The sequence below is a fragment of the Squalius cephalus genome (assembly GCF_949319135.1).
Source record: "Squalius cephalus genome assembly, chromosome: 21".
NCBI classification, from domain to species: Eukaryota; Metazoa; Chordata; class Actinopteri; order Cypriniformes; family Leuciscidae; genus Squalius; species Squalius cephalus.
The window spans coordinates 34590717-34605716 of NC_137142.1; the positions used below are offsets into that span (position 1 = coordinate 34590717).

At 35.6% G+C, this 15000-nt stretch overlaps 1 protein-coding gene across 1 annotated transcript in view; it reads right to left on the reverse strand.

The window, feature by feature from the left end:
- Positions 1-8277: 8277 nt before the first annotated feature.
- Positions 8278-15000, reverse strand: part of adgra1b (adhesion G protein-coupled receptor A1b) — a 158647-nt gene continuing 151924 nt past the window's right edge. The window contains exons 18-19 of the mRNA XM_079855666.1: positions 14761-14856; positions 8278-9668 (exon numbers count right to left, since the gene is read on the reverse strand). Of these exons, the coding sequence (XP_079711792.1) occupies positions 8540-9668; positions 14761-14856 (1225 nt within the window). The 3' untranslated portion in view covers positions 8278-8539. The remainder of the gene's footprint in view (positions 9669-14760; positions 14857-15000) is intronic.

A 15000-nucleotide genomic window follows, 5' to 3' on the forward strand; every position in this document is an offset into this window, starting at 1 on the left:
ATCTGAGTCAGTTGAATTTGAACTCGAATCTGAATCAGTTGAATTTGAGCTTGAATCTGAATCAGTTTAATTTGAACTTGCATCTGAATCAGTTGAATTTGAACTCGAATCTGAGTCAGTTGAATTTGAACTCGAATCTGAATCAGTTGAATTTAAACTTGAATCTGAGTCAGTTGAATTTGAACTCGAATCTGAATCAGTTTAATTTGAACTTGCATCTGAATCAGTTTAATTTAAACTCGAATCTGAATCAGTTGAATTTGAACTCGAATCTGAATCAGTTGAATTTGAACTCGAATCTGAATCAGTTGAATTTGAACTCGAATCTGAATCAGTTGAATTTGAGCTTGAATCTGAATCAGTTTAATTTGAACTTGCATCTGAATCAGTTTAATTTAAACTCGAATCTGAATCAGTTTAATTTAAACTCGAATCTGAATCAGTTGAATTTGAACTCAAATCTGAATCAGTTTAATTTAAACTCGAATCTGAATCAGTTGAATTTGAACTCAAATCTGAATCAGTTTAATTTAAACTCGAATCTGAATCAGTTGAATTTGAGCTTGAATTCTGTTGCTCACAGGAAAGTCCAACACACTGCAAAAATGCTCAGTGTTTCTGTCTTGTTTTCCAGCACAAACATCTAAACATTCATAAATCAAGACACATTTACTGGAGAAGCAGCAACATGCCTGAAGATATTAAGTCTTGCTCTCTGAAAAATGCATCAAAATGGCGTGTTCAAGCTTAAAACAAATATCTGCCAATGGGGTCAGAGAAATCACCATGATTCAGAGGGAAAACAAGTTCTTCTTGATTTAAGAGCGTTTCTATATTTGTGCTGGAACACAAGCTGACGTTTCTCCGTGCGACTGAAGCGTCTGTGAGATGCTCTGATGTCTTTCACCCCTCGAGTGTGTTTTAAATCAGATCAGTGTGTGTTTTGCTGCGTCACTATCTCTCTATCGCTCTTCTGTCACCTTCAATCCATCCGTTTTCTCCCGAGAACAGAGCGCATGTCAAGGGCAGAATTAGCATGTTAATCACGTTTACTGTACGTTACGTGTTCATTATCAGGACAGACGGTGTGTGAATGCGAGACAGATAATGGATATGCACACACAGGAATATCGTTTCATAAGCTAATGTCACATAAAGGACGGAGACTCTTGATTATGAATGTGTCCTCAGCAGTCGTCTCCAATATAACGCCATCGTTTGACCTCCTCCATCACAGATCCACGTTTACAGCACTTCATTAAAAGACTGAAGAGTTTCCCGTTAGTTTCCTTGGTTACTCATTGTTTGATTCATCTGCACACCTGCTGTTCATTTATTCAGTTCGGACTGTGTTTTGTTCAGTTCTGTGTCTGATCTCTTCACATACTGTATGTTCGGTTGTTCTGGTCTTGTTTCCTGAGTTCTTTTGTAAAATAAACGTGAAACTGCTCCATTTATTATCCTTTAATTGTCTCTTTTTTCAACCCAACTGTGACAGTCGAATCTTTTTAAAAAAAAATTTTTTTTTATGCAAAATATTAAAATTGCCTTCAACTTCACATGCTGGATTTACTTTGAAGCAATAATTCACCAAAATTGCTAGTCAAATTCACAGATAATTACAAAGAAACGGCAACACACTGAATTAAAGATTACATTTTTAAATAGTAAAACTGAAATTTTACAGTAAATTGTACTTATTACAGTACCTGCTTTATGTGGTTTATTTATTAAATAAACATTTTTACAAAAATTAAGTCATTTGAGGTCAACTCAGAGTGTCAAACTGTTGCCGTTGCATGATTTCAATCGAGAAAGACGAGACCAGTGAGTCGGACAGGCAAAAATCTTCATTTTAAGGGGTTTTCATGCTATTTTTTTTTTGGGGGGGGGGATAATAGTTCAATTAATATATCAAATCACTTTCTCTCCAGAACAGGGGATTTGAATGAATGAATGAATGAATGCACGAACAAATTAATTAAATTTATACCCTATTTGTGGAGATTACCAATAACTAAAAAGCAATAAACAAACAAACAAACAAACAAATAAATAAAGCATTCATTTATACCCTATTTGTGGAAAACGCCCATAACTAAAACCGAGAATGAAGTTGAATTAAATAAATACAAAATAAAACTGTTAAAAATAAAATGACACTCACGTTTACCCTATTTGTGGACTAAAATAATGAAATGAAATAAAATATATAAATATTAAAAAGACTAATTTATACCCTATTTGTGGACTAAAAACAATCATGAAATTAAATTAAATTAATAAAAAATAAAATAAAATGACACTAATTGATATCCTATTTGTGGACTAAAACCAATCATGAAATTGAATTAAATTAATAAAAAATAAAATAGAATGACAGCAATGAATAGCCTATTGGACTAAAACAAATAATGAAATTGAATTAAATAAATACATTTAAATAAATAAAATAAAAAGGACACCTATTTATACCCTATTTGTGGAAAGTGCCTGTAACTAAACCCGAGAATGAAATGATAATAAAGCTCTGCATTAAAGATTGATCAATCTTTAGACGTACGGGTTGATATCGCACTGATGAACACGGTCTGGACTCGAGATCTTCATCATGTGAACCAGCGGCTCTAAACTCTTCCTCACAGTCCCAACCTTTCAAGACCTTTTTAATTAAATAAGAGCTAATTACACACAACACTGACTCGGAGAGACACCACACACACACACACACACACACCCTGTATATCTGCCTGGAAAAGTTTGTTTTTGGCAGGAGATTGATCTATTCTGGGGTTTTGTATTCAGGGATTTCACGCCTGTCAAACAGAGCGAGATTTGAGACGATCAGAGAGCGACACGTGAGCACAATCTCCTGGAGCGAGTCTGAAAACACACACACACACACAACCGAATACCTGCATTATATGCTGGAAAATACATTTATGCTGATACATGTCCATCATCATTTACTCACACGAAATGCAAGTCGTTATTTGCTTTCTCCTCCAACACATCTTTCATTTGCATCTCCACAAACCGGATTAAAATACACTTTTGGGCTGAAAAACCCTTTAAAATCGGAAATTCTAATGTTTTTGTGAATACACAAAAGTCAAAAGTTTGATTTAATGATTTTTTTTTATGAAAGAAGTATTTTCTGCTCACCAAGACACAAGCATTTATTTATTAAAAAATACAGTAAAAATTGTGAAATATTCGTTTTACATGTAACAAATATCTTTACTGTCACTTCTGATCAATTTATCACATTCCTTATTTATGTGTTTATTTATTAATCTCAAACTTTTGAATGATTTGTATCACGGTCTCCACAAAAATATGATGCAGTTACGCTGCTTAATTATAGATATGGATGATTTTCTTGCTTCAGAGCAAAATCAAACTCTATTCTGGCCACAAGTTAGACATCACAGAGCATAATTTAACTCTTAATTATGGACATTATTCAGCAGATGGCATGTTTAATGTGAAGGATATGAAAATGAAGCTTACGGGACAGAGAAATCACGTTCAGCTGATGAAATATTGGACATTTTTTGGAAATGCATAGACATAAACTCTAACTTCAAGAGAGTGCAACCTCTTGCATTGAATAATTTGATATTTGAGGCAAGACTGAGTGTAAAAATCTGCTGTTAAAAGTCAAACATTTTAAGAATAAAAGGAGTGCAGACATACAGTTCTACAGGATTGAGTTATAATTGTAGTTTGTCTGTCATTACAGCAGCTTCTGAACTCTCTCCAGCAAATCTCACAGTGTAAATCCACAATCCTGCAGTAACAAAGATGGACAAATGCATTAAAACAACAAACACACTGTACAAATCAAACGCATGAACTCAGATACTGAGCAATAAACCATCAGAAAAACCTTCCACATCCACACACATCTCTTCATTTAAATATCTCTCAATATTTATTATCTCAATCTGTGGTGCATGGAAACAGGAACGCGTGAAATTAAACCCTCTTTTATGCTTTTCTGTCAAGCGGTGCATTAAATACTGCCAAACCTGTTGCTCTTCCTCAAGAGGAAACCTTTCCATCTGAAAATCAAATTTTAAAGTAAATTGGAAAATCTAAAAAAAACATGTCCAGGTCACATTTAAATTCATAAAGAAAAAAGAAAAAGTAATGTCATGGCAGTTAAAAACATTTCCCATCACAATGCAAAAAAATTAAAATAAATAATAATAAATAAAAGGAATACATCTTAAAATAGTCCTAAAATAGGCTTAATTTTATTTAATGAAAATATAATTTTCTAATATCATTTTTTAAAAATATTTTTAATGTAATATAATAACTTTATTGATTTTTTTCTTTTGATTTTGGGGGGAAATTATATATAGAAGCTTGTTTCCGCCATGGAATAAAAAATTTAAAAGGTAATTGTGACCATCTCATCATTTTTAAAGTAATTCTCAGAATTGTGAATTTTTATCTTACAATTCTGACTTTCGTGCAATTCTGAGTTTATATTCTACAATTGACTTTTTTTCCCTCAGAATTTTGATATAAACTCACTTCACTATAAAAAAAAGTGAAAATTGTGGGGGGAAAAGTCAGAAGTGTGAGAAAAAAAGTCTGAATTTTGAGATAAAACCCGCAAATCCTAGAAAAAAAGTCTGAATTGAGGAAAAAAGTCAGAATTTTGAGATATAAACTCACAATTATGAGAAAAATATTAGAATTTTGAGAAACTCGCAATTATGAGAAATAAAATCAGAATTGCAAGAAAAAAAAGTCAGAATTGTGAATTGTGAGATAAAACGGCAGAACTGTGAGACAAAAGTCAGAATTGCGTGAAAAAAAGTTAGAATTGTGGGGAAAAAATGACCGAATTTTGTGATAGAATCTCGCAATTACTAGAAAAAAGTCAGAATTGTGAGAAAAAAAGTCAGAATTGAGGAAAAAAGTCAGGATTTTGAGATATAAACTCGCAATCATTAGAAAAATATTCGAATGTTGAGAAACTAGCAATTCCGAGAAAAAAAAAGAAAAAAAAAAAAGTCTCAATTATCTTTATTATTTATGATTGATTCATCAGCGGAAACACGCATGACCAGGATATGTTCTTGACAGACATCAGATGATGGAGAGCGTGTGAATGAATGATCCAGCAGTTCCTCTTCCTCAGTCTGTGATGTTCAGCAGACACGACCGTTCACCAATCAAACACAAGCATCAGATTATTGTCATTTCTCCTTCTAGTACCACAATGATGATGTTCTTGCACAAACAACGTCTCCTTGACGACGGAACAGTGATTCACCATAGAAACAGTAAAGAATCAGCACAGATCTGTATAGAACAACTAGAGACGCTCCAGAACCCAGTGAGCCACTTAATACGTCACGGATCGGACTCAGAAATTCAACATTTATGTATTTGAATTGCATATGAAATTTGGATTATACACATTTTAATTAAAGCCTTTATATATCATGCATCATCAACATTTTTTAATGCATTAATTATGCCTTTTATTGCACCTTATAATGCATTGCATAATCTCATGAATAACAGTAACCAGTTATACTTATCTATTAATTGAATACGCCTTTAGAAAGTATAATGCATTAAAACCAATTTCATATTTGACAAGGAATCAGCAAATATTATAATGCATTTTAACTTTGGTTACAATTAGATGCATTATATCATACATTATGAATACCTTTATAATGCATTATACATAAAAGCTTTAAGTAAAGTGTTTCCCACAGATTTAGGGAACTAATAAACTTAATGTGATTCATATTTGTCAGTCATGCATTAATAAAACAGGTCAGATTTCTGTAATAAAAAAAACATGGAATAGTTTATTATGAAATATCTGCATTATTAAATGATCATATTTCAAAATGCATTTATTTAAATGGCTTAGAATCAGAATAAATCTGTTCGTTGTGAAAACAATTACATTTCTTCAGATAAAAAGATGGTTAAAATAACAAGCGATCTTCAGTTAGTTACGATGTATGAGATTGAAACAAATTTGGATTTATTGATGATAAATATATAAACCAGGTTATTGTGCATTTAAAACACATTCAGTTTATTAGCGCTATTACAGAAATCTGACAAATATGCATCACATCAAGTTTATTAGTTCATGTTAAAACTGTGTTAAATCCAAATGCATGGAAATTTGATATGCAAATTCAAATAGATAAATCTTAAATTTAAGCCTAAATATTTTTCACAAAATAGAGTCTGAATTAGTAAGTTTCTAAGCAGACACAGTACTGTAATAATCATAAAAACACACAAATAATGGGAAAATAGTGTTTTACATCAATACTTTTCAGTCTTGAAAGAAAAAGTTAGAATCTACATTTCGTTCGTCATCTTGGAGGCATTTTTTAATGAACTCTATACGATGTACAGTATACATACGATGTTGCCGTATGTTTAGGTTCCCTTAAAATGCTGTCTAGATAGGCAGCTCACTAGGATCTGGAGCGAAGCTTCTTCGTCTGATTACGTCGCAGATTTCACCGGCAGAACAGAAGACAGACAGAAGCAGGACTCGTTTGTGTATTACTAAGTTTTCGCTAGTTGATATTCACAGTATATATTAAACATGTTGAGCTGATGGACTATGAGTGCTTTAAAATTGCTGGTGAATTTTCATGTATTTGGATGTTTTTCTCAGAAATGATTCAGACATTCGAGGGACTCTCAATACATCTATGAAAATAAATATATGGCAAAATCCTTTGAAATGCTTCTTTTCATCACATAAACTTGGTTGCGTTTGCACACACACACACACACACACACACACACACACACACACACACACACACACACACACACACACACACACGCACACATTACCTGTAGTGATAAATGCACCAGCTGGGAACACAATGTTCATGTACAGGCTGCACAGAAACACATTTGTTTGCCACTTCTGTAAGTAAGAACCACATTAAACTCCAATAAGTGAAGTGACTCCGGATTAAACTGCAGTGTGAACATGTGCACCGACTCTGATGCTGCAGTCAAACCAGGGGCCTCGTTATCAAACGCACAGAGTTGAGCTTAAATGTCAAAAGTGAGGAACAAATCAGGATTTATGAAGGCAGAAACTGAGCAGTAATTAAAACAATACAATATGAAAATGTACAGATAAATAGGCAATCATGATAAGCATTTATATTAATATATGCTCAAATGAGCAACATTGTAACTGATTTGTAATAATGAATTAAGAAATAATTATTTCCTGAAAAAATTATATTTATACGATTTTTTTTACACATACATGTACATGTATATATACATATGTGAAGATCTAAAAAGTATGTAAAAAAATAGGGAATATAAATAAGCATTTATATTATTATATGATCAAATGAGCAATATTTTTTAACTGATTTGTGATGAATTAATTAATGATTATTTCCTGAAAAATAAAAATATTTCTAAGTTTTTTTTTTTACACATGTATATATATACATATATGTGAAAATTTAAAAAAATATGTAAAAAAATAAATAAAAATTAGGGAATATAAATAAGCATTTATATTATATATGCTCAAATGAGCAACATTTTTAACTGATTTGTGATAGCGAATTAATTATTTCCTGAAAACATGAATCTTTATAAGAATCTTCATATACATTTACGTGAAAATCTAAAATATATATTTAAAAAAATTAAGGATTTTTTTTTTTGTGCATTATAAATTGTTTATAGGAACATTTGATAAACCGTCCTATAATCACAGTTAGTATCATTGTACTTATTCATAATTCATATAGTATCATTGTACTTATTCATAATTTCAAATATATATATATATATATATTAGGGCTGTCAAAAGATTAATCGCGATTAATCGCATCCAAAATAAAAGTTTGTGTTTACATAATATATGTGTGTGTACTGTGTATAATTATTTTGTATATATAAATACACACACATGCATGTATATATTTAAGAAATATTTGCATACATATACTGTATATATTTATATATATAATTTATATTATATATAAATATAATTTTTTTATATATAAATTACACATTTTTCTTAAATATATACAAGCATGTGTGTGTATTGATATATACAAAATAATTATACACAGTACACACACATATATTATGTAAACACAAACTTTTATTTTGGATGCGATTAATCGCGATTAATTTTTTCACAGCCCTAATATATATATATATATATATATATATATATATATATATATATATATATATATATATATATATATATATATATATACACACACACACACACATTTACATATGTAAAAATAAACAAAAACATTTAGCTTAGTAAGCTGTCATAACTTCCGCAAACGTTCACATTTAGGATCATTCTTTGCGCGTCTTTAAACGAGGCCCCTGTTTTCCGTTGTTCCGCGGAGCCGACGCTAACATCCTGTACAACGAACAACGCAGGAAAACCGCGAACAAAACTCGTGATGGTACTAAAAAAAAAAAGTTCCTTTCTTAAATCCTAGAGTGGGATCGATCCCTGGAACTACACGGTAGTTTCGTTCCTCCAGGGTCCGGTGCGTATATTCCCCGTGCCGTCGGGGGGGTACAGCGCGTTCCCCTTGAGGAGCCCGTTCTGATTGGCCAGCGAGTGTGTGCGAGCGTGAAGCTCGATGTGTGCGTGATGCAGATCGTCCTCCGCCGTCTTCCCGCAGCCGCACAGAAACGTCTCGTTCAGGAGCTCGTCTTTAGCGCAGCACACGTGATGATGATGATGATGATGGCAGGGGTCGTGAGCGAGGTGGCAGATGTGGTCGTGCGGGGAGTTAGCGCGCGAGCTATGCGCGCTAGCACTAGCGCCATCCGAGGGAATCCGAAAAGCTAGTTCTCGTGTGCGTCTCGCTTTAGTCCTGACGGGCTTCACGCAGCGGTGCAGATGCACGGCGGGTCGGTATCCTTCGGGGTCGGCGTGGAGAAGCACGTGAGGCGTGTTTTCGTCGTCGAGAAGCTGAAGCGCGGCGCAACACGGCGACACCGGCGTCAAGCAAGTCACGTGATTGTGATTCTGACACGCACAATGCGAATGGCTCAGAATCGATTTCCCCGGACACACTGAATCCGAATGGCAGTGTCGCATGTCTCCGTTCACGTTGGATTTGTGCGCGTGACACGCTTTGTTGTTAGCGTTCAAGCGGCGTCCCGGACAACACGCGCACCAGCAATGCCACACGTCGTCACGTTTCGCGCAATGGTGAATTAGCACGAATAACCCGAGCGTGACGGAAAACGCCCCGTATAGGCAGCTGAAGATCATGTCTAGAAAGTGACCCTGTGTGACCGCGAGCGCACCGAATGTCCACGTGGTGAGGAATAAAAACAGCGTGAAGGCCGTCGTCCTCAGCTGAGCTTTAAACGAGTGTTCGTTAGCTAGCGTGGAGGGGTTGATGAGACCCGGGCATCCGCCGTGACACTGACCGGGTTCGGCTCTCGGCTCGTTCTGGTGGACGTCGGCCAGTCTCTGTTGCTCTTCGCTCACCGGCTTCAGCTCGTACTTCTTCTCCGGGTGTTTGCGTAGCTGGACGAAGGTGAAGATGAAGTAGACGCAGGTCACCAGGAGGATGAAGGCCACCGGACCGTAAAACGCTCCGAGACTGGGTTCCCACGCCATCCAACAACTGCAAACACAAATCAAAATGCTTATTTTTTTATGCAGTATTGCAGTGTTTACTACAAATGATTTATCGGTGCACATCATTATTGTTTTAAAGCTACAATATGTAAGATTTTTGGGGAACACTTGAAGTATTGCATTATTTACAAAACAGTTGTTTAGGAGTTGTCATTGATTAATAAGATCAATTGGAAAGTGTAAGTAAATGATTAATAAATTATTTAAATGTACATTCATACATATTATTCAGACAATAGTTACTTAGTGTGTTAATAAATGCTTTATTAACATGTATTTCTATTGTAATTCAGGGTTAATTCAGGGAGTTATAAAGCATTTAGTAGTGGTCAGTTAACTATGTTTGTGAGCTCATCAAAGTTATGCCTTGTAAAGCGTTTATAAAGGAGATTTAAAGGCTGTTAATATTTCTATGTTCTGTATCACTGTGTGTGTTTGTTTCCTTTTTCTGTTTAGAAGAAAACTGAGTCTTTAAATCTCCTTTATAAATGCTTTACAAAGCACAACTAGTCCTCACTTTAGATGAGCTCACACAAATAGTGAACTGACCACTACTAAATGCTTTATAACTCCTGAATCTACTACATTTACTTACACTTTCTAAGTGATCTTATTAATCAATGACAACACCTAAACAACTGGTTTGTAAATAATGCAATACTTCATTTAAAAATGATAAATTGATCATTAATAAAGGTATGAAAATACAATTATTAAACACATTATAGATATGCTTTTAAATCAAGAATACAGCGTTTATAACTGTATTTATAAACTGCTTATTAATGTGTATTAATGCTTTATAAATGATGAATTAACTGCTTAACTAATGATTAATAGCGTGCAGTTATTATAAAGTGTTACCGATTTGGGTAATAAAATATCCATAAATCATTTGCACAGTGTGATATAGATTTCCTGCAGTTGTGTCCTTACAATATACCAAAAGTTCCCAAAGATTTTTAATTTCAGAGAAAGTCCTATTTTAAACAATGGCTCGTCCCTGTTCACTGTCGCCTGTCAATGACGTAATATCCGCGTTATCCCTGGTTTCTGCTCGTACTGCCGTAGTAACCAGTGATGCGCGGGTCAATGTATAAACAACCCGCACCCGACCGACGTTTTCAACTAACCTGCCCGCAACTCGGACCGCAAAAAAAAAAGAAGAAAATATTGTACCCGACCCGCTTCCTGACCCGCATTTTTTAAAAGTAGTAAATGCATAGCAAGAAGTACACATGACAAAGCCAGCACTTTGGTCATCATCTTTCATTATTTCGGCAAATGTCTCCCACACTTTGTGTGTATTTGCGGAGCTTCCACTCCCCAGTCTTCACCTTTTCTCTTGCCGCCTCCATCTCTACCTGCAGACTGAGCTCGTGCGTCATCTTCGCGCCAGTTATGCAGCCAATAAAGTGTAGGCCTATGTATTTCATAGAAAATTGTGGAGCATGTGAGCGGAGTGGAGAGGGAGCGAGCGGGGAGCCCGAGCGGGCGGATCTTGGACAGAGCGCAGAGCGGCATTTTTAAAAGGACGGAGCGTCGCCTTATTTCCCGCTCCAATTTCGCTCCGCGCACACCACGATTCTGAAGCATGCTCAGTCAACCTGACTCAGTCTACTGTCGATGACTGCAAGATGAATTCTATTTTCAGTCAAAACTCGGCTCAATAATGGAGTTCAAAAAGTAGCCTACTTCAAAAAGGAAAATAAGAAGTCATACAGGTGTACTATAATATAAAACTAACTATAATGTGGTAGAAGAAAATGAATGTGGAGAAATCGTTTCAGTCAGTAAAGATTCATTTTGGAATCTAAAAAGACACATCTCTCGTAAACATGCAGTGTGCTATGTGAACACGCTGGGAAGAAAGCAAAAGGTTAGCAAATTGAGTACGGTAACATGTAGGCCTAACAAAGTGTAAATTAAATATAGCGTAATATTCAAACAATTGATACAAGCCCATTTAAATTGTAATCCTGCGCGCTGCGCAAAAATTCAGTTATAAGAATGTTGGCCTAATAGTTAATTTAGTCTACTTTTAAAACGTTTACGTATATTTTTTATATATATTTTTTGTTTATATAAATTTTATTTATATTATTAGGCCCATTTATTCGTTTTATTTTACAGCAGTTTGTGTGTAGGCCTACAATGGATATAGGATAAGCCCATTTAAATTTTAATCGTGCGCGTTGCGCAAAAGTTCACTTATCAAAATTCTGGCCTAATAGTAAATTTACTTTTCAAATTTTTATGTAGGCTATATTTTTGTTTATATAATTGTTATTTATATTATTAGGCCCATTTATTCGTTTAATTTTACAGGACTTTGTAGGCTATTCCTTCTTACATAGGCCTAATTTGTAATTAGAAATAAAACATTTCTATTTGAAAAATGTTGTTGTTGCTCATTAGTTCTTTAGGAGGTAAGGCTGTGGTCTAAGCTAAAAGTGATATACATGTAGATTTTTTTTTCCTTTTTTGGAGCGAGCGGGGGTCGATTTGAGTGGAGCGCGGAGCAAACTGCGTTGAGCGCTGAGCGATGATGAGCGGAGCGGCCTGATGTAGCTTTGAGCGGGGGAGCGGAGGGGTGAACAGAAGAGATTCTCACCGCTCCACTCCGCTCATATGCTCTCTAGTACTATATAAATTACAAAGGTTTAATTGGCATCTTTATTTCAAACGACCCGACCGACCGCAACCCGAATATAATTAAAAATATTTTTGGATGACTCGTAACCGCGGGTGACCGCAGGCACCCACTCATTTCGGATCAACCCGCGCATCACTGGTAGTAACCATGGCGACCAACGTGGACAACTGCGTTACGTCTAGCGGCGCGCGCACACTGTTGTTGTTTCGTTCAGACATTATGGACCATGGCAAGCAGACTTTGGGACAAAAGGAGAACTAAAACGAGGATCAATATCAGCGTGGCGTTTTCGAGATGCCGAGAGCTAGCGTCCGCGGCTAACCTCGACTCGACAGAGATGCGCAAATGTAGAGGTGAGCAAATGTACATAAAACTAATTAATGTTATATAGCTCAACATGATGAAATGTTATAATATGATCAGTATGTTATTCTAATGTTGATCTAGCTCACTGCTAGTCTCATACAGACAAACTAACACATAGAATAACAATAAATGCAGTTTAGTGTGATAGTGTAGAGCAGGGCTATTCAATTAGTTTCATTCGAGGGAAGCATTATCAAATCGAAAAGTTGAGGTGGGCTGGTTTAGGGGTTTAGCTTATTTATTGAAACATAACAGTTTCAATAAATAAGTTAAAGTAACCCTAAAAAAGTGTGGTATTTACTTGGAAATGTGGTACCCAACAGTATGCAAATATATAAAACCATAATAAATAAAAAACTTGATAATTTACAGCTGTGTACAACTATTTTCCTTGGAACAAATAAATTATTTATACAAACTTATAGCTGTTGGTGAGAAATAATAATTATTTTATTTATAATTGTTATGCTTAAATGAAAATATTCTGACAGTGAGACTTGTTAACCACAGGCTACTCGCTCCCACTGTAAAAGCCTAAACACAAGTTAAAAACTATACGCACCTTTACAAAGAAACTGACATAATTTCATAACAAGCATTAATTATATATTCCTCTACCCACCTAATAAAACTAATGCAATAGAAATCACTATATTTACTATTATACTATATAATATTATAGTAGCCTATATATTTATTTATTACTACATAGTATTCAATATAAATATTGCACATTTCTGCCCAACCATGGTAAATTACTACAGTACATTCATGGTAAATGTTTGTAAGGGTGATTAGGGGATTCAAAGTCTTCTAATTTCGTTCATGCCACAATGTTTCTCCTGCTTTCCTCACCAGTCTTGTTGGGAATGTTGAGGCTGTTTCATCCGATTTAATACTAATTAAATCATCGAGTGATTTGTAGTTTGTAACAGAAAGGTTTCTGTCGAACTGAAACGCTTCCCACTGGTTGTCGCAACGCTGTTTAATAGTGTCCGGGACCGGGAGTAAACGCAACTCTATGCTGGGCCGTATTGAAACAACGAGTGAAACAACTGAAAACATCGCTATTTGTTGTTACACTGTCCTGAACGAGAAACCAGATGATTTCAGATGATTCAGTGACGGAGCGGTCCGAATGAATCCGAATAGTTTTAGACCGTTATGAAAGCGCGTTTAGAATCGAACCAAAAGAATGATTCATTCACGAATGATTGGTAGCCTATCGCTGGTTCAGTCGACATAAATTCGGGACACATATAATAACTGCTGAAATATTCGCACGTAAAACGTTTCTCAAGTCAATCGGAGCGAGTATCAAACTGAATTAGCCGCACCGTCAGGAAAAGAAGAGGAGGGAGGTTGGTGCCGTCGGGCCGCATGGAGATGATTGGCGGGCCGCCAATTGAATAGCTCTGGTGTAGAGCGAGTGAAACAGCGCTGCGTTACCTCACAAGTTTCATTCGTCTAATAAACTGCCCTGTGTGAGTATTATTCAGCACTTGCGGGTAAGTTAGTTCGGTAGAATGAAATAAGAGATATCTGTCTCTCATTAGCACTCGCGCTCTGCTTCACACCACAGTCATGTTAAAAACATCAACGTATTCACTCATCCATAAACATTATTAGATCCATCGGCATCACGACAAGTTCCATAATTCCGCTTATGCGTCATCAACCTACGCCTTTGTTATTGTAAGAGGTTAGCGACCCCTAGCGGCGAAACAATTTACATATTGCAGCTTTAATAATCTTGAATCAGAATAAGTTCCTCTTGCAGCTTCTCTTCTCTGATGATGTGGGCGGGGCAACCTGTCACTCACATGAGATCAGCCAATAGCAAACCACAACCATCCAATCAATTCCCCACGGACAAAATCAAGCCCCGCCCACATTTGTTCTTGTTAAAGAAGCGTTTCACTGGGGATATACGACACAATAGTGGAGAAAAGACCAGCACAACTTCGCTTTCATGCGGACTTTAACACATACAACTGACACTGAACACGATAAAGATGTAAGTTCCAGTGAAATATCTTCAGTCCTCTATACTTACACCGGCGTCTGCTCTCCACTGCCGTAGTTCTCCATGCTGATCGCTGCTGTGATCCCACATATGATGAAGGGAACTCCTCCACTGATCAGATAAAACCTGCAGACACACACACACTCGTATTCACTCGTTCTTCATGTTGAAGATAAAAACTCAACGTCTGATCTCAACACTGAAGAGAGTGTAGAAATGCAAAAGTTAATTCACAACATTAATAAACTATAAAAATAATAATTACTGAAA